General features: G+C 31.6%; 3 protein-coding genes across 3 annotated transcripts; 2 read left to right on the top strand and 1 right to left on the bottom strand.

Annotated features, from left to right (window-relative positions):
* Positions 1-489: 489 nt before the first annotated feature.
* On the bottom strand, positions 490-2,959 carry LOC133308141 (NADH dehydrogenase [ubiquinone] 1 beta subcomplex subunit 7). Its single transcript, XM_061508745.1, has 2 exons — positions 2,520-2,959; positions 490-725 (listed from the first exon to the last, which is right to left on the bottom strand). The coding sequence occupies exon 1, from the start codon at positions 2,844-2,846 to the stop codon at positions 2,547-2,549; it is 300 nt and encodes a 99-aa protein (XP_061364729.1). The 5' UTR covers positions 2,847-2,959; the 3' UTR covers positions 490-725; positions 2,520-2,546.
* Positions 2,960-5,235: 2,276 nt separating this feature from the next.
* LOC133308154 (B3 domain-containing transcription factor VRN1-like) lies at positions 5,236-7,481 on the top strand. Its single transcript, XM_061508756.1, has 4 exons — positions 5,236-5,415; positions 5,622-5,934; positions 7,005-7,144; positions 7,236-7,481. The coding sequence occupies exons 1-4, from the start codon at positions 5,236-5,238 to the stop codon at positions 7,479-7,481; spliced, it is 879 nt and encodes a 292-aa protein (XP_061364740.1).
* A 5,571-nt stretch (positions 7,482-13,052) lies between these two features.
* Positions 13,053-14,679, top strand: LOC133308153 (B3 domain-containing transcription factor VRN1-like). The gene is made up of 4 exons (XM_061508755.1): positions 13,053-13,136; positions 13,304-13,743; positions 14,176-14,308; positions 14,458-14,679. The coding sequence occupies exons 1-4, from the start codon at positions 13,053-13,055 to the stop codon at positions 14,677-14,679; spliced, it is 879 nt and encodes a 292-aa protein (XP_061364739.1).
* Positions 14,680-20,616: the final 5,937 nt, after the last annotated feature.

Genomic DNA, 20,616 nt, shown 5'->3' with positions numbered 1-20,616 from the left:
ATCAGCCATATTTGCTAATACAGCAATAGAATAAAATGTTTGGAGATATTTATAGACCAAGAAGGGAAATTCATCCAAGCCTTTTGTAAACATTGAAGAAGGGACCAATAATTTAGCAGTGTTGGACCTCAACCAAGGATTCCGAATTGCCATTAAGAATGAATTCCTATTTCGTAAACATAATAATTGAAACTGATTCCAAGAAATTAAGATTCCTTCAGGATTCGTGAACTTGCCTCCTCAAACTACTGTTACACCCTTTTCATGATATATAAATTGTGTTAGATTTTTTTTTTTCTTCAAAATTCTGTGTTCAATCCTTAGTTGAAACCCTTGGAAAACTTTTCTCTGTCTCTATCCTAAAACTAAAATAGACACTGTAAGTTTAAATCTATCATTCAACCGCCTGATTCCATGGTTTGATCACTGGCAATTAGCAAAGTGTTTTCTAGAATCAGATCTGGATCCCGTAAGTGAATATTTCAAATTGTCAGCTATTATAAGTGATTAAGAGCAGGGAATAGATGCATGTCAAACAAATCAATTAGTATTTCCCTTTGCTAGAAATTTTATTTCTTCAAGTAAAAACATGGCCCCACGACCGAGGAACTAGCAAGAAATAAAGTATAAGCAGTCTATAGTAGTCTCTGGACAAACATTCCAATGTAACTTTGACTCCATACAATAGAAAAACATGAAAGAACATCCGACCCAAGCAAAGGTTCCTGTCAAAAGTTGAACATACGTCAAATATACATAAATTAAAAATCAATTAGGAAGATCAAGAACTCAAAGCAAGTTGAAAAAGAGGGGCGGGGAGAGGCTATAAGAAGATCAAAAGAGCACACAAAAAACCATCAAGGTGAAATGAGGCCTTCAAAGAGAGACCTTATAGCTTATGGCAACTGTTACAGTGGTAGAAAAGAAATAAAATTGGCTCCTATCTTATCACTTACAGAGCAGAAGGAGGCTATATCATTCAAGATTTCAATTGAACAAAACAAAGTCTAGCTGGAAGCAAATTATATAAATATCACCTCCAGCCTGGAGAAAAACAAGTGATGGACAAAATTACAGACTCTGCAGTCTTCTAGATTCACCTATTCATAACATTATCTTGTGGGAAATTAATGAATTAAAAAAGAGAGAGGAAAGACAGTTTGTTTCATTGCCTGCTACCATTCACAGCCTTTACAACAAAAGTAATAGAGTCGAAACTCAAAGCAAACCTCCCAAAAAACATATAGAAGAGAAGCAAAAGAGGCATGAGTCATGACAAGGAGAGAAAAGTGGAGAGCAAAATTAAAATTAAAAACAGAGTTCAAAACCTACCATGTAATTGATACCGCTGAGTTATATTATGACAGGTTTACATTACAGTTAATAATACAACATCTTGTGTATATATGCTACGGATACATTTACATTTGTATCAACAAGTAACTATTTTGTATTATGCAAACTATTGACATTAATGCACTCCTAGAATCCAAACAAAGACATAATAATGTTTTGATTACAGTATGCAAAACCAGAAGGGGAGCTTGACACAACGGTTGATGTTGTTCGATTCATGTAATCAGCCTCTTGTAAAAATGCAAGGCAAAACTGCCTACCATAGACTATTCCCAGGACCCTGCGAAGTGCGGGAGCTTTACAAGACCATGTTGCCCTTTTTCACATTATGCAAAACCAGCTGAATTTACTACTACATATACTGTCTTGTACCAGTGTACAAGCTCAAAGTGACAATCCTACTCACCTGTAGCAAGCATTGGGTTTAACGATGTACTACAAACTCCAAAAAATCTGTCTACACTGTAGTATTACTTGAAATCAAGCCTAACAATCAACATTTGCAACAATCAATTCCAAAAAGTAGCAACCTTCTTAGAGCCCTCACATTACATTTAAGCCACCGAACAGGTTTGCATATTAACAAAAATCAAGTCGTGTCAACCTAAATATATTTATAGATACTACAGGGATATATAAGGTTGTAGGCTTGTAGCTCAACTGGTATCCCCCTTAGTCTATACCCGAAGGCTGAGTGCTTTCCCATTAAAAATACAACAAGAAGCATATACTTTTTTTTTTCTGACTCACTCGTTGAACACCAGCACTCAAGGCAATTGAACAAAAAATAGAGTAATATATTAGTAAAAGGGATTATTCTGGCACAGACAGGTTCCCACTGCATATCCAGTAGCCCTAATAGTGAAATAGCACCCCTCACTACCCTAATTGCTGAGGGGAAACAAAGGGAACAAGCACAAACCTGACATTTTATAACTTTTATAATTCACATCCCAACATTTCAAGTACAGGAGAGAAACAAACACATAAACTGAAATTGAAATTGAAGTGAGTGACATTCTGAACAAATAAATCCCACAAGCCTGCCCGTTTCAAAAACCCCAATCAATCACAACGCCTAATTACTCAAAAAGAGATCAGTGATTAGGACAGAGAACAGTTGTACAAAACCCTAGATCAAATGAATTAAAAGAAGAGAGCACCTTGCAGAGAGGGAAAGTGAGAGAGAATCAGATATTGGCGGTTTTGGGGACGAGAGGAACGGCGCCGTGTTGGTGTTTCAACTGGGCTTGCTCCTCGCGGATCTTCTGCATCTGAAGCATCCTCTCCATGACAAGCTCGTACTCGCATTTCTCGTAAGAGTGGCGCTCGTTCTCACACTTCCAGGGAAGGTAGAACTCCGCTTGCCTGCACTTGTTGAGAGGGATGAGCAAGTGGGCGCACTGGTCCCTGTACGGTATCGGAACCCTAGCCTCCACCATCTCCTCCTGCGTCGCTATCATCTTCTTCGATGATCCTTCAACTTCCATCCTCAATTCGATGCCTCTCTTCCTTTCTCTTTCTTTCTTTCAATTCAACTCCACACTGCTTCTCTCCCTCTCTCGCTCTGGTAACTGCTAAGGTTATATTCTCTCCATGGGGCTTGCTCAAATATATTAAAAAATAATAATTATATTGTTTATCATAATATTTTGTTTTTGTTTACAAGTATTTATTCAAATATTTATGATTATGCTAAATAATACTTTTTGGATTTAATTATTCTTGTCTGTCCTTACAGTTTTTTTGAATTTTCAAATCAATTCGTATAGTTTAATTTTTCGGAATATTATTCTACCATAGAGAATAAAAATGGAGTGGGTTGATCATTTAATAAGTTTCTCTTTCTTTATGGATTTTTTTTTTTCTGCCACAAATACAAAAAAAATATTCCCTTAATTTTTTTGATAGAGTAATTATATTTTTTGAGAAAAATTAAATGAGTCCCAACTCATTAATGATCATAAATTTTTGCTAATAAAGTATATAAGATCTATAGTTTTTTTTTAAATTTTATATAAGTTTCTATAGTTTAACAAAAATTAATGTAGTCCTATCTATGAAAAAATATATATTAATGTAATTCCCATGATTGTTATTGAATAAGAATGTGTTTATCTTCTATCTGAGATGAATAGGCCAGTAGTTAATATTCGGCCGGGATAAAATGGCAACTTCTCTGTGTGGTGGGGCAGAACAAAGGGTGATGGTTCATTTTCTGTTCAGACAGTATTTATTTGAACGAAAAAAATACGTGTCATTTTAAAAAATTATATTATTTTATAGACAAAAATAGATATATGTCCTATTAAAAAAATAAAGAAAAAATAAAATATATAAGTACAAATTTTATCTTCATGTGTATGTGAAATAAAATAACTTTTGTCATTTAAAATAACACACTTTTCTATTATAAGAGGTAAATAATATAAACAAGTAAGTGCATATTTTAGCTCATATATATATATATACGAGGCAGGATCCTTTGACACCAGTGTCAAATTTGAATTTTGACACCTCATCTGAGAGCCATTGGATAAAAAAAAAATCAACGACTCTGATTTGTGGCTCATATGACACCATTGGTTTTTTTTGATCCAGTGGCTCTCAGATGAGGTATCGAAATTCAAATTTGACACTGGTGTCAAAAGATCCTACCGCTATATATATATATATGAGAAAAATATTTATTCTTTTAAAGAATATAATTAGTGATTTTCGTCAATCAATAATTATAATTTATTGAGTTAAAATTATTAATTAATTAATAATAAATTTAACCCATTAAGTTTGACCTAATAAATTTAACTGTTAATTAACAAAAATTAACGGTTACAATCCAAAATGGTATAAGATTATATATATCCTTCAAAAGATAAATATTTATATATATATATATATATATATATATATATATATATATGAAAACGGAGAATATTCTAATTTGGAATATTCCGCTCAATTCTTAAGGTTGCTTCTCGCGGAACATTCTAATTTGCTGTTTCAACTTGGCTTGCTTCTCGCGGAACATACTGCTCTAAGTCTTGCAAATGAATCCGATTATGTCAAATCTTGCTTCACATTCTAGTCTTCATGCATTGGCTTTCCGCTTTGTCAATTTAAGATCTTGTAAGGTTGTTATTTGTTTGTTCTGAGTGTGCTTATAATATGTTTGGATAGATGGAAAACAGATGAAATGAGAGGGAAAGTAATGATATTATCCTTGTTTAGATTATTTAAAATAAGATAAAACGAAATTAAACCTGATGAAAATTATTCTATCTTATTTTCTTGAATATTTTTTTTTTCTGATATGAAGTAAAACAGATGTATTATTTACTAGCTTCTTAAGCATTTAATTTACTTAACAAATAATAAAATATAAACGTTTTCATTATACTACAAAATATTAAAAAATAATTTAATTATATTTAACTTTATTCAATTATAAGTAGAGTTTTATAAGAGTTATGTTGTAGGAAAAGTGATTGTGTAATGTTATAAAGATTCATTTTGCATTCCGTAATTTTTTTTTCTTCAAAAAGTGTAAGCCCCATAAAATATTATGTGTGTAAAAAAATTTGTTGTGTAATGTTAAATGACAAATACAAACAGCACCGAGTATGTGTTTTAGAGCGGAAAAACTAAATCTCAAAGAAATTTTTTGAATATCATTTTACATTATCAATTTATCATTATGGGTGGTGCCGTGGCAAGCTCGAGGTTTTAAACGCACCCTTATTCCACTGATTGATTGATATAAAAAATAATAAATGTGCCAAGTAGAAAGATGAAACGTCCCATAGACAAATTTAAATTTGTTCAGACAGTCAATCATGACAATTAAGTAGGAGGCAGGTAGCTTTATTAGGATCATAAATGAATAGCTGCACTTGCTCTGAGCAGCATTTACTTAAGGAGGGCATGCCGCTAGTTTTCTATGTTCTTGGTGTAGGAGAAACAGAAACTTCATCCATGGCTTACCATCGTATCGGGGGAAATGATATCCTGCAAATCCGTTTCTTCAAGATAATTCTTAAAACTAATCTTGAAAGGATTGTAAGTATTTCTACTCAGGCTTCTAGCATATAGTCATATATGTCATATTTGTATCTGAGATATTTGCTATTGATATTAGATTGAAATAATATAAAGACATAAGCACCAGCTATTTGAATAGGAAAACACGTGAAGTTTATATGAGTGTTGTATTACTGGCAGGAATATGAGCACTTTTTACATACTAACCAACAGGTTCTTCACAGAAAATACCTAATATGTTTACAAGGAGATATGGAGGTGGTTTATCAAATCCAGTGTTTGTCAAGCCTCCAGATGGCACTGAATGGAAAGTGTACTGGACAAAACAGAATGGTGAGATTTGGTTCGAAAAAGGTTGGAAAGAATTTGCTGAAAAATACTGTCTAGATAATGGCTACTTGGTGGTGTTTAAATATGAAGGAACTTCCCAGTTTGACGTGGTCATACTTGACCAGAGTGCTCTAGAAATAGACTACCCTCAGAAGGCTAGACAAAAGTCACCACTATTTTCTCCTAGACCTCATAAGAAAATGAGAGGTAGGGATTTTATTGTTTGTTTCTTCTTTTAATCGTTATTGCTTGGAGTATTCTTCTATTAAACGTTCCATTCAACACTTGTGTTCGGTGGTTTATGATCTCCTCCTTGATCCTATGCACACCAGCAATAAGGTTTCTGTTCCCTTCAGTATTCTATGCATCTATACTAAAGAATTTATGCATACTCATATTATTAGAGAAACAATACTTTAATCTCATGGTGTCAAATACTTTTCGTTTGATCGTGTTTTCGTTTCATATTTTGATATGGATCAAGATTATCATTTAACAAAATTATTGACTCTCTAGATCTCTTATAATAACACCCGAATACTAGTATTATATTTATATGATAAGGCTAAAGTTATAGACAAACTCACTTCAAGGAATTTTTTTCTACTTATTTTTTTATATACGGTAAAGACAACATTTTTACATTGAGGTATGATCTTTTGACATCATCGTCTGAAAGATCAAAAAAAGTCAATATGCCACATGCTTCAGAGTCGTTCTTTTTTGATTCAATAGCTCTTAGAAGAGATGTTAAACTTTAAATTTGACACTGATGTCAAATGATCCTGTCTCTCTTACATTTGCAATATCATGAGTGTGAATCACAGGTCCTCTAATGGTGTTTCTCTCAAACACTTCAAACATACAAGGAGTTCTCTGAATATACCTCTTTGTATATCTTTTAACATTCAAATCTTTACATTCAAATGATTTACATGGTACTATTTAAAAGCAATAGCAAATAACTAGAAATACTAATGACTAACTTAGGAAATCTAAACACATTAATGACTACTTCTTAGAAACTTTAAACTCATTAATGTCCACTAACAAATTCCTAAGAGACACACCTCTTCACCAAAAAACCTTTCATTTTCTATTTTCTTTTATTCAAATAAAGTTTAAAACCCAACAATGAGGGATCAGAATTCTCAGTTTATTTTACCTGATAAAAGCTTGAGATGAAACCAACACAACTATGGAAGTTAGTAATTCTCAAGATGCTCCACAAGCGTGTCTTTTACTGGCCGAGACTTCTTTTCTTTTGTATTCCACAGGTGAGAAGGCTACTCAAAGAACTTCATCACTGAATCGGCCACGCGAAGTAAAAGCTCGGGAAGTAGCTAAAAATTTCATCTCATGCAATCCATTTTTCACGGTTTTCCTAAAGCCTGTTCATCTGGCAGAATCCCAGCTGGTAGGTTTAATCATATTGAAACATTTACGTTCATCAAGTACTCGTAGCCTAGGTTCTGTTCTGACTCTAGTGATAATATTATATTATTCAGAGCGTACCAGATTTGAAAGGTTATATTGAGAACAAGGATAAATATGTGACGCTGAAGCTTGGGAAAGGATCATGGCATGTGAAGTTGCTCAGTAGTCACAAGTCCCGTTCAAGGAATAGACTCTCTGCTGGTTGGTCCTTGTTTGCAAGCGAAACTGAATTGCAACCAGGAGACGTTTGTGTCTTTGAACTGATTAACCGAGAAGATTCCGTTTTTATGGTTCATGTTTTCAAAAGCCGTAGTTAATTTATCCGCTTTGGGCTGTTCTTTTTTGTGAAAATTTGAAGAAATACCACTTTCTGTTCCAGCTTTGGTTGGAGTTAAATTTGAAATTTTTGAAGGAAGATTCTATGATCCATGATTACTTTAATGCACGAATTTCTTATTTTACTATCAAATTTATGCAAATTTTATAACGAACGCCCATATATATATATATGTGGTTTTTTTGGCAAGAATAATGATTGAGAAAATGAAATATTTGAAAGGATAAGAGTGATTAGTTTTTGTTCAGAAATAGTAACTTCAGTGGCATGTGTCTTTTTAAGAACTACTTGATGAACTTTGTGTTATTTTTAATAAAATTATGTTGTTTTGATGTGTTTTTGCATTCTATCTCTTTTATTTTCTAAATTTAAAAAAATATATCAAAATAACATAATTTCATTAAAAATGATATAAAATTGTGTCATTTAAAATGATAAACACTTAACCATTTAAATATTATATTTGAATTATACAATTCTGTTCAAAATGTTCCTATACATTTTGAATATGGAAAAAATGTTTGTAATTTTAAATGACATAAAGTTATGTCATTTTAAGAGAGATAGACACAAAATAATATTTTTTATTTAAAATTTAAATTAAAAAAAAATATCTACTTTCTTCTCATGATTTTTATTTTTTGTGTCTAAATGATATAACTTATGTAATTTGAAATGACAAAAATTCAACCATTTGAATATTTAGGAACATGTTACATTACATTTACCATTACAATTGTGCTCTCTCTTTCCACGAAAGTTGTCATTTTACCTGACGCATGGAATGGGTTTGAAACTGCACCTACATACGTTTTAGGCGATTCAAGGGATCGAGAAGACAAAGGGAAGAAAACTTTACTTCATTCATATGCTCCGCATACCCAGTTACAAAACCATATAATATAAGTCTCTAATACCTGAAGCAGGAATTGAGCGTAAATAGGCTGGGCTTAAATGCTAATTGATGGGCCGACATCTATTTAATACAACTCGTAGTCCTTAAGATATCTGGGCTGGTTTCTGCTCCTTGTAGGCCTCTGGCCCGTAATGAGTAGATCCCTAGGTTTGGGGTCAAGTTCCCCTTCATACTCTACATGGAACCTCCTGAAAAACTATAGTTCACAAGAAGGTAGCTGGGAGAAAATAACATTTAACAGTGCAAACTTCAGAAGTAGTTGTATCTAGAATTTACGTGTCTCTCTAAAGGCTCAGTGCTTAGAAAATCCATATTTTCCTTGTGTTTACCCTAGGCTAGTCATTATTTACATCAGGCCAGTGAATGTCAATTAGTTTCTGCTGAAATCCTAATACTTTAATTTGTGAATGACTTACTACAGAGAATTAGACAGAGAAACAATGAGTTGGTAACTGATTAATGGCAAAAGCCTGTTGAAAAAACTTCTCACCACAAACAATTGTAATCAAAACCAAGGAAAACTCAAAGAACTTATGCCATGGTTACCACGAGAGCAACATCATTAAGTTTAAATAGAGAATATAAGATGCTAGGTCATTTTATGCATGCGTCCATCATTTTAAGCATAAATTATGCACATTCATGTGCCAACTTTAAGGTTCAAATTTAATTGGGTTCCGAAGTTATTTTAGGATAAATTGTGCTTAATTAGCTCTCTTATAGAAAGTATCTTCCCTACTTTTTTATGGTTGGTGTCACCTGAGTCATATTTTTTCCTATTTTTAGTAAAGGAGTATAAAAGTTTCAGCATTTAAATATAATTAAGGAGAATAAATTGTTAATTATTTACCCCTCAACTTAGTTGACGAAAATCAACATTAATGTTTAATTTGCTTAATTTTAGTGTTTTTAATTATTTGGTTAAATTCAAAAATTAAAGGATAGTTAATGATTAGATTTCTCTATGTATTGTTTTTGTTTTTAAAATTTCTTATAAATAGGGAGGACTTGTAACCAGAGGAGACATATTTGATGAGTGAAAATTGAGTATTTGGAAGTTCTTTCAAAGACTTGTTATTAGGGGTGTTCATCAACCGATGTGACTGAACCGAAAAATCGATAACCGAATAAATCGAAAATTAAAAATAAAAATAAAATGCAAATTTTAATTGGATTGGATCGGTTTTCGAATTGGTAGATGAAAATCGATCCAATCCAATATATTAATTTCTCTCTACCTAGTTGGATATTTCCCAATCATAGCTCAAAAATTTCTAAATCCAAAAACCATTAACCCATCAACTAAACCCCAAAAAAATCTAGTCACATCTCATCAACAAAATTTCATCTATGTAGAGCTTCATATCTCATTGTCCAAAAGAAAAAATATATATTATCGTTTACTGATGCTTTTGTATTTTAAAAAAATAAAATTACAAAGCCAATATATGCAAAAGATGTTATTTGCACAATAATCATGAAACAAATTTTAGAATTTTGGATTGGATCGGATCGGATTTGAAAAAAAAATCTAAACCAAATGGATGATTACATGATCAAACCGAAGGGATTGGATCGAATGATTTTTGCTTCCAAAACCGTTCCAATCCAGATCGCGAACACCCCTACTTGTTATTGTTATATTTTATGTAATCTTAGTTAAGTGGAAAAACAAGTAAATTCTTAATCAATTGGAAGGGTGGACTAACTACTAATCTCAATTATAGTGAACTCTTCTTTGATTTGAGTTGTGGCTACCTTGTATTAGATAATAATATAAACCATTAGAAGGCACTCATCTAACATCTTAAAATTTTGGGTTGAAGTGATTCTTTAGACCTTGGAAACAATTCATATATTATGTTGTTTGGCGTGATAATTAACGGTGGTGGAAAGAGATTAATACGCACCGATCTATTTTTCCATGGTTCCGGAATCTTTTGGATATTATTATTACTATCAAATAATGTCACTGCCAATGTTACTATCATATCTTAACCGTTGATTTTCGTCAATCAACGGTTATAATTTATTGCGAATTAATAATTAATTAATGAATTTGATTTGTGAAAATAATAATCGTTGATTGGCGGAAATCAATGGTTAAGATATGGTAGCAATATTGGTAATAATATTATTTGGTAGTAACAAACTAACAATATCCTATCGCTACTTAATAAACTCTTAAAAATAATTTATCGTAATATTAGGAATCAATAAGTGTTTGAGAATTCCCGTGGAATAATATTATTAATCAATATAATTCTACTAATAATATCATTAGAAAGTCGAATCCTAAATTTTGAATTTCTTTTAATGTGTTGGTATAAGGATTTTATACAAACAATAGAGGATGAGGACGGCTAATATTTCGAGGAGAGTAATTAGAGGTGCTGCTAATAAATGACGATTTCAATGCAAGTAATATGAAAGGTTGAGTTAAACTTAAACGTATTGCAGGGTTCGAGATAAACTCAAAACGCCATTGATTCCACACAATACATGAATCCATCTTCCTCATATCAAAAACCGAGGAGTTTTTGAGTGGTACATTGTATGGTAGGTGATGATCAACTAATCATTGGAATTGTGTACGAGGCAGGTCGCTTAATTAGGATCATAAGAGCATGATTCATAGTAGTTTTTCACTTGCTCTGACAAGTGATGCAAACAGCAAATAGCTTCTATGTTCTTGGTACAGGAGTGACACAGCTTCTCAACTTCAGATTCCATCCATGACTACTCATCTTGGCCAGCGAAATGCAATCCTACCTATTCATTTAGAAGCAAACAGATCCAATACATTACATAATACCATAGGACTAAAATGACCACCTGCATATGATTTTGAGCAAAAATTCCAATTTAGTGTATAATCTAAATCTTATGAAGCAGGATAAGTTAGAATTTATGTCTACTGCAGTATCACCTATTTTCAATAACCCCCTCAACATTTTTTAATTCGATTTAAATAAAATATTTACTTTTAAGTTAACTTTATTGTCTGTTATTATTTACGTTACATGTTATTCCTTTATGGTTCAAGTTTTGGTAGATGCATATTGAAGGAAGAGTACAAAGAGTATATATATGGTCGAGTCAATTTGTATGGCGGTTAGTTATTTGACTAGTATTAAAAAAATTTAATATTCATGAATAAATTAACGTAAAATTTATTATAAAATTCTTCTATTGCATTGTTTTAAGCACAGAATAATGAAAACTGGAACGGTGGATAGGTTCTGCAAAAATGGTATAAAATTGGTAAATGTTTGATATCTTACATGCTATATTTACACTTAATTCTATCTGTCTATTATAATGTATTTATTATATAAATTTAATTTAGTCAGTCTAACCATTGATCCATAGTACCCTGAATGAGTCTATGACTAGTCTGAGTTTAACAATATTGACTTTTATCCAAAAAAAAAAAAAAACAACAACATTCACTTTTAAGTCCGGAAGCATGTTGGAAAGTTGTTAATCCATTAGGAAAAAAAAAAATTCTGTTATAATCAATATCAAAGGAAAAATGTAAAGAATTTCTGCAATGGTTACCACGTTATAGCATTAGGGACATTGGAAACAGTTCATGCGGTATTGTCTGGCTTGATAATTTGAAGGAGTTCATTTCTGTAGATCTTACTTGCTGGCCTTGATTGATGGTAGTGGGGAAATGAACTTTAAGATTAATAATGCAACATTAAAAAGAATGAACTCGACAAGTGGTAAAGAATTCTTTTGGTTTGCCAACTAGAGTCAGGAGTTGGGTGTGTGCGAGCACAATAGATGCAACGGAAAACCTGATGTGATATATGGGAGGTTTCAGTGTAAGCGGTTCAGATTTCATGCCATTAAGCAATTGGGATGTTTTGGTAATAAATAGCTTTCAAGTTACTAATTAATTAACAAAATTATTACTTCTCTTTATATTGAACCTCAGGATTAATACGGTACCAGTTTATTTTTCCATGGTACCGGAATTTTATTGGTTATTTTTTTTATATTTAATAGAGTTTTACATATTTTATTATAATATTAAGGATCAATAAATGTCTACATCTCACTCAAAAACTCCCATGGAATATTATTAATCAACATAAGTCTATCAATAATTACAACTCTTCATTAAACCCCAACTGGCGTTCAGTCACAGAAGAATAATTTTACACTGCTCTGTCCTCTCTCAATAATATCATTAAAAAATGAAATCCTAAATTTTAATTTTTTTTCTCTTGACTTGTTGCTATAAGAATTTTGTATAGACAAGATGAGAACAGCAAAGAATTTTATATTTAGGAGAGTAATTCGAAGTATTGCAAATAAATGATGATTTCAATTTCCAAGTCCAGCAACTAATATGAATATGAATGGTTGAGTTAAACGTGTGGCAGGTTCGAGATCCACCGTACATTATATTATGGGTGATTAATTAGAGGATCATATAAGTGCATAATGCATAGTTGTCTCGTGAGTCGTGACTCTGAATCAATTATGAAGTTGAGATCGAATTTTCACTTGCTCTGAGTGACCAGCGTTTACTTAGGACTTAGGAGGGCATATTGCAAGCATAGATAGCTTCCTTGTTCTTGGTATCTGAAGCGACACAGCTTCTCAACTTCAAGTCTATCTATGACGACTCATTTTGGCCGGCGAAATGCAATCCTGCCTATTCATTTCTTCAAGATTATTCTTAAAACTAATATTGAAAGACTTGTAAGTATTCTTTGTCATTGCTATTATCCTGTCTTTGGAATCATTTACCTGTAAATATCAGCACTAGAGAATTGATTCGGAAAAACTAGTGAAGTTAAGATTACCGTTATATTTGTGATAGGATTATGAACATTTGTTTGGCATACTAACCAACAGGTTCTTTGTAGAAAATACCCAATAAGTTTACAAGGAGTTATGGAGGTGGTTTGTCAAATCCAGTGTTTATCAGGCCTCCAGATGGCTCAGGATGGAAAGTGTATTGGACAAAACAGAACGATGAAGTTTGGTTCGAAAAGGGTTGGAAAGAATTTGTTGAAAATTACTCTCTAGATCATGGTTATTTGGTTATGTTTAAATATGAAGGTACTTCACAGTTTGATGTACTCATACTTGACCAGAGTGCTCTAGAAATAGATTATCCTTCCAATGACAATTGTGACGAAAAGGATGATCATAACCAGAGTGATGATGAATCATTGAAAATTTTGGGGGGAATCCCTCCAAAGAAAAAGACCAGGCCAAACTCACCACTGTTTTCTGCTCCATCTCGTAAGAAAATGAGATATGGGACTCATAGGAATATGGAAATTAGCTCCAATCTGCAAAAGTTGCATGCAGGTGATCAATCTGATAAAAGGACAGAGTTTCAGAAATCTCTCAAGCACCAACTGAAAGGTATGGATTTCATGATTTGTTTTTCCTTTTAAGTGATATCTTCTATTAGACTTTTCGTTCAACATTTATGGGTGGTTTATGATTTCCACAATGGCTCTTTCAAATTACGTCACCAATGAGTGTATGTGCCCCCAAGGAAGATATTATTTGCACTTGCACATGGAGGAATGCATAAACATGAAGGGTAGCATAGCGCACTTTAACATTTTCAAAATCATGAAGGGTCAAATTTCCTAGTATCTTTCTGCTCTATATCAAAAAACTAGAGTTGAAACCAATAAACTCAATTTTCAAGATGCTCCAGATGACATCTCTTTAATTGGCTTTGACTTGTTTCTTTTCGTTATCATTCCACAGGTGGGAGAACTACTCAAAGAACTTCATCGTTGAATTGGCCCAAGCATGTTAGAGCTCAGGAAGTAGCTAAGAAATTCGTCTCATACAATCCTTTTTTCACGGTGTTCATAAAGCCAGTTCATCTGTCAGAACGTGCATTGGTAGGGTTGAACAACAAATACAATCTATGGTGTGAAACATTTATGTTACGCTTATTGCAGACGTTATACATTCATAAACTCTAGGTAATTATGTTATGAACTTCTAACTCTTGCAGTAATGTTACATTATGCAGGCGTATGTACCGAAGTTCGTAAATAATGAGAGCAAGGAGCAGAATGTGATAATTCAGCTTGGGAAAAGATCGTGGCCTGTGAAGTTGACCGGTTACAGTACATTTACCCGCTTCTCTTCTGGTTGGTCTCTGTTTGCAACAGAGAGTAAATTGCGAGCTGGAGATGTTTGCATCTTTGAGCTGATTGACAAAGAAGTTCCCTTGTTGGAAGTTCATGTTTTCAAAAGTCCCAACTAATTTATCCTCTTGGAGATATTATTTCCTGTTAATTTGTGAACAAACATGAGTTTTATTCTATCTAAGAGGTAAAAGCGACATTTGCCTCTTGTTAATCTTGAGGGATTTGAACGAAGATATTATGGTCCATTAGTTGATATTTTTTGGTACCCATTTTTATTTTTTATTTTTAGTAAGATATATTATTCTATATTTTTTTTTTCTACCTACGTTTGCTTATCATTCTCCCGTTCTCCAGTACGGTTAGATCAGAATCTAAAGAAGAGAGAGAAAGATAAATATTAAAAAAAAAAATAAGCAGAATAATCTCCATTTTATTTATTTTTACTTGCTAATATATGCAGATAAAATAACCATCGCCTATAGTTGTAAAATCTTTTAGACCGGAAAATGCTAGACATGATGACTTATTATATTCTGTCATTACTTAATCCTTGAAAACGGGTGAATGACTCAATATACGATGAGACTCGAGTAGGAGGAATTAGAGGAGGTGAATGACTCAAACAGACGGTCAGATTTGCAATTAATCGGGCAAAGACGGATTAAAGGGTAGGTGTTGTGTGGGACTAAATTGACCACTTTGATATGATTTATTGATTTAGAGCTTAATTTCCAAATCCTGTATAATATAAATTTTATAAAGTAGGATAAATTAGACTGTATACATAATTTTATAAAGTATCATGATTTGATCTAACCCTGACCATACTGAAACTTGTTAAGACATGATATTGGTCTCACCAACACTTGAGCTATTTTTTATCTTATTTTGTTTTCCCCTTTTTATTTTATTGTCATGTCCACATTTATCACCATTTGAACAAGCCCTTAATTTTATTGAGTTTTTATCCTAAAACTAATACTATAACAATATCATAGGAGATATGGCCATAATTATAAGATATTAATCATAAAAAATCTTACATATCATTTTTAAAATAAATATTATTATTATTATTTTTATATATTTATAATTATAACAGGTAGAAAATAATTTTTTATCAATAAAAATATGAAAAATATTATATTTACAAACTACATTATATCTAACCGATAAGACTTACCGGTTAGACATAGTATAGTTTGTAAAAAAAAATTTATCAATATAACTCTACTCTAAAAATATTATGTTATTTATGTCAATTTAAATTATTTTTATGTAGCAAACCACATTGTCAGTTTGTCACTTTCCAAAGCGTCTAGTTTTTTTTTCTTCTTAATTTGATATTGAAAGCATTTAGTTTTTAATGATACTAAATGCAATTTAAAAAAAAAATTACACAATTAATGCAGAGTTAAAATATTTTCCGGGACCAATTGCACATGCTGCGTAATTAAGGGGTGCGCAACTATCACATGACAAGAGTTGCGCATATCATCCGCCCAGCGCATGTGGTTGGGTACACCGTACACCTCATATGTAAATGTAGGGACTTTATCCATGTTGCTACCTTTTAGGTAAAAAATCATCGGATTGTCGTGTCAGGAAAATTTTTTTGCCAAAATGATACATCACAATCTCGCTGGTCTAACAAGCGGAAATGGTTTGAACACATGTTAACGTCTGAATGGTCAACCATTCACGTTTAGAATGACATAATGCTGGCAAAAGTACAAGCATTATCTGAATGTCTGTACTTTTGTCACGTGTCAGCATTCTGTCATTCTAGCTGGGCAATCCAGCGAGAATGGTTGACCATTCAAATGTTGACACGTGTCTAGACCATTCTCGCTTATCAGACTAGCGAGATTGTGATGTGGCATTTTGACAAAAAAAAATTTCTAACGTTACAATCCGGTAATTTTTTATGAAAGAGGTGGCAACATGGTCAATGTCCCGTAAACGTAACTAACGAGATCATGCGTATCTATCTGATTGTGTACACTGTCATTTGCAAGTAATGGGATCATGTCATAGCATGATGTGGTTGTTTATATCAAATTTTATTATTTTTTTATTTTATTCCCTCATTCTAATTAGATATTAGTTAAACCGGAAATGTTATATTTATAATCTATTTTCATTTACAACTCTTACCACCATATCTTAATCGTCAATTTCCATCAATCAATGGTTAAGATTTTCGTAAATCAAATTTATTAATTAATTATTAATTCGCAATAAATGATAACCGTTGATTGCAGAAATCAACAGAAATCAACGGTTAAGATATGGTTATAAGAGGTTGAAAACGAAAATAAGTTGTAAGTAAAATCTCTCCCTAATTAAATTATAAATAATAATTAAGATTGCAAATAATATCATTATTATTATTTTAAAATCAATATTAAATTTATTTAGTCAAATAATAATTAACATAGTAAATAATTTAGACACAATTTTGAAATCTTTACATTTAAAAATTAATTTTTCACCATCGATTATTAGGGGTGGTAAACGAGCCAGGGGCCTTTGGCTCGGCTCGTAAAGGCCTGAGCTCGTTTAATAAAAGCTCGTGTTGGAACCAGGCTTGCACTTATATAAAAGCTCGTTTAATAAAAATGTCTCAGGCTCTAATTCAGAAGCTCGGCCTTAGAGCATCCCAGGCTAGTCTAGTATATAAATATTTATTTATACTTTTTATACTACTTGTAATAACTCTCTCTCATCAATTTATTTCACCCCATTTTATTGGTTTAACAGACTTTTTGAATAATTTTGTTCTATATTATGCTATTTGGATATATATTGAATTTATGTATATTTATGGAATTACTAGTGTTGTTCTATATTATCCTTCATCCTCCTTCACACAAACAAACCCACAAAAACTCATTCGTTCCACTGTGCACTGCTCGTTTGTGTCAATTTATTTTTTATTTTATTTATTTTATTTTTATTTTTGTTGGCACTTTTTTTATAATGGGCTACGATAATATAACATGTTATCTACCTTCTCTCACTTTAATTTTTTTATTTATTGTAGACTTTGTAAATTATTGCTGCAAATTGGAAGCTAAGGTTTCTATCTGGAAATTGAATTTTTTTTGAATTATGTTCTCTTATTTTTATTCTTTAACATGCTAACAGGTTAATACAGGCTTCACACAGGCTTTTATTTTTTGTAAATAAACCAGGCCAGAGGCCAATATTATATTCGTAACAGGTAACATGTTAAGGTCAGTCGGGCACGCTTAAATACAGGCTTTGCCCGTTAAGATCAAAGCTCGGCTCGGCTCGGCCCGTTAACACCCCTATCGATTATGATCTAATTTAATCAGTTTTGACAATGAAAAAAAAACCATTCATCAGTAATAATATTTTTTTTTGTTTTTAATTATCATGTCTAATTTGTTTGCAAATTAATTTTTTTTTTTTTCATTATAAATTACGATCTGATGCAATCAATTTCGATTTGAATTGTTATCTCGAAAATAAAAATATTTATTTATCAAATCATAACCGATGATAATAAATTTAATATTTTTAATTAACATTTTAGATTGATTGCAAATTAATTTTAAATCGTAACTGATGATGCGAGCCGATCAGTCTCCATCTAAATTGCAGAATGATCTAACATATAAATATATAAAAAAAAAAAAAGTCATCGCAGATAATTTATCTATATTGAACCCAAAATGATATCGTTTTGAGGCAGAAATTAAGATATTTTTGTAATTATAATTTTTTTTTCGGTTACAATAGTCTTTTTTATTATAATTGTTTAAACCAAAACGACGTCATTTTGGAAGCGAGATAACTTATCTACGTTCACTTTAGAAACATTAAAGACTAAAATGAAAGGGTTCACTTTTTCTGCAGTTACTGCAGTAAGTTCAATACGCTGTCGTTTTAGGGCGAAAATCGTAGTATTTTTTTAATTTTAATTTTTTTCAGGGTTATAATAGTTATTTATAATTTTTTAGGGGACGTTTGGTAGAGGAAGAATTTTTTTTTTACTAGGAAAATACAATTACTAGGAATATGATGAGAAAATGAGCTTTGTAGGAAAGTTAAAAAAAAGTTGTTTGGTAGGCCGAAATATTATCGAAAAAATTGGGTTAAATTTTCTGAGTCTATATTTGGTTGAAGTTAAAATATTGATGGAGAAATAGATTGAAAAGACGAAAATACCATTTTTTTTTAAGAGACTCCACTTTTTCCAAAAGTAAACCAAGGGCATTTCAGTCTCCAAATTTGTAATCATTTTTTTCTTTTCCCATCAAAAGAAAATACCTCATTCTCAATGGTTTTTTGAAACAGTGTTTTCCATAGGGCTGTGCATGGGTCAGGTCGGGTCATATTTTTGTGTCGACTCGACCCAACTTGGTTTTTATAGGTCAGGTATTTTGATCCGACCCGCTTTCATTTGATCCAAGTCAGGTCTGACTTGTTTTGGGTTTTTTTGAACTAGTTCAGAACTGGGTCGGATCTGACCTGACTTGGTTTCTGAAGTTCTTCTCACTTGGTTTCTGAAGTGGGTCAAATCTGACCTGACCCGTTTTTGACTTGGTTTCGTTACAAAATTTCGTCGAAATTTCTACGTTGCAAACGACAAAAATTTCGTCACGAAATTATTTTTTCGTCGGAATACTTTTTGTCGAAAAGTGACGAAATTTTTTCTCTAATGAAAATTTTTACAAAAATAAATTTTCTATCGAAATTTAGTTTCCGTCAAAAGTTTTGACGAAAATGATTTCCTCCATCAAATGTTTTAAACGAAAAAAGAATTCCGTCAAAGATTTTGACGGAATATTTTTCGTTCAAAATTTCGATGGGAATTTGTTCTGACGAAAATTTGGACGGAAATTGTTTGCAGGGCAATGTTTCATTCGAAACTTTTGACGAAATTTAGATTCTCTAAAGTATTTTGACAGAATATTTTTTCGTCAAAATTTTTTATCGAAATTTTTTTTGTCAAAAATTTATACGAAATTTTTTGACAGAAATGTGTTCCGTTGAAAATTTTGTTGGAAATATTTTTTATCAAAAACCTTGACGAAAATATTTAATTGAAAATTTTCGATGAAAAAGTGTTCGCTAAAAATTTTGACGAATTTTTTTTTTGTCAAAAAGTTTAACGAAAATGTTTCCGTCGAAAACTTTCGCCGAAATTTGAATTATGTAATGAATTTTGATGAATTTTTTTTCCGTCAAAACATTTCGATGGAAATGTGTTTCGTCGAAATTTTTGATGAATATGTTTTTTTGGGAAATATTTTGATGAAATTTAGATTCCGTAAAAAAAATTTACAAAAATTTTTTCCATCAAATTTTGATAAATATATTTTTCGCCAAAAAAATTTCGAAAAATTTTGATTGAAATATATTTTTTTTTTTATAACATTGATTGAAATATTTTGCATAAATTTTTTTGACGTTATTATTTTACGTTAAAATTTTTCTTTTAATGTAATTGTAATTTTTTTTCTTTTTTTTGACATAATGGCTATGGGTCAAGTTTTGGGTCAATGAGTCATTATTAAAACAAGTCAGGTACCCAAATAAAGTGGGTCAATATTTAAACTCAGTTTAAAAATAATAGGTATTTATGGGTGAAGTCAAGATCAGATCAAAAACAGGACAAGTGAACCAGTTTTTTTGCACACCCCTAATTTTCCATCAAATTTTGTAAACAAATTACAATGGTCGGGTAAAGCATTTGCATGGTTAAATTTTCTTGAAACTTTTACCAAACATGGTTATGCTAAAATGCCACTAGAAGTTGCCTGGTTATCTTCATTAAAAACCCCTACCAAACATTCCCTTAATATTTCAATACCAAAATGACATTGTTTTGGAATAAATGCAGATAACTTATCTGTAATAACTTCAGAAATATTTTTCTCAAAATGAAATACATTGAAAACATAAAATAATAGTTAAAATTATAATAAAATAAAGAAAAAGATAAATAAATAAAAATTGATAAAAAAGATAGTACGAATCTCATTCTTTATGGAAGTGAAATGAAATAAATAGAAGCATTT

This window comes from Gastrolobium bilobum, unplaced genomic scaffold (assembly GCF_033153095.1).
Source record: "Gastrolobium bilobum isolate Gb01-03AN ecotype WA unplaced genomic scaffold, APGP_CSIRO_Gbil_v1 utg7653, whole genome shotgun sequence".
Lineage (NCBI taxonomy): Eukaryota > Viridiplantae > Streptophyta > Magnoliopsida > Fabales > Fabaceae > Gastrolobium > Gastrolobium bilobum.
The sequence above is the reverse complement of the archived record's forward strand: the minus strand, read 5'-3'. Positions and strand labels throughout refer to the sequence as shown.

Coding starts and splice junctions, on each gene's coding strand:
- LOC133308141 (XM_061508745.1), bottom strand. CDS start 2,846: ATGGAAGTTGAAGGATCATCGAAGAAGATGATAGCGACGCAGGAGGAG.
- LOC133308154 (XM_061508756.1), top strand. CDS start 5,236: ATGAATAGCTGCACTTGCTCTGAGCAGCATTTACTTAAGGAGGGCATG. Junction 5,416..5,621: donor AAACTAATCTTGAAAGGATT/GTAAGTATTTCT, acceptor GGTTCTTCACAG/AAAATACCTAATATGTTTAC. Junction 7,145..7,235: donor ATCTGGCAGAATCCCAGCTG/GTAGGTTTAATC, acceptor TATATTATTCAG/AGCGTACCAGATTTGAAAGG.
- LOC133308153 (XM_061508755.1), top strand. CDS start 13,053: ATGACGACTCATTTTGGCCGGCGAAATGCAATCCTGCCTATTCATTTC. Junction 13,137..13,303: donor AAACTAATATTGAAAGACTT/GTAAGTATTCTT, acceptor GGTTCTTTGTAG/AAAATACCCAATAAGTTTAC. Junction 14,309..14,457: donor ATCTGTCAGAACGTGCATTG/GTAGGGTTGAAC, acceptor TATGTACCGAAG/TTCGTAAATAATGAGAGCAA.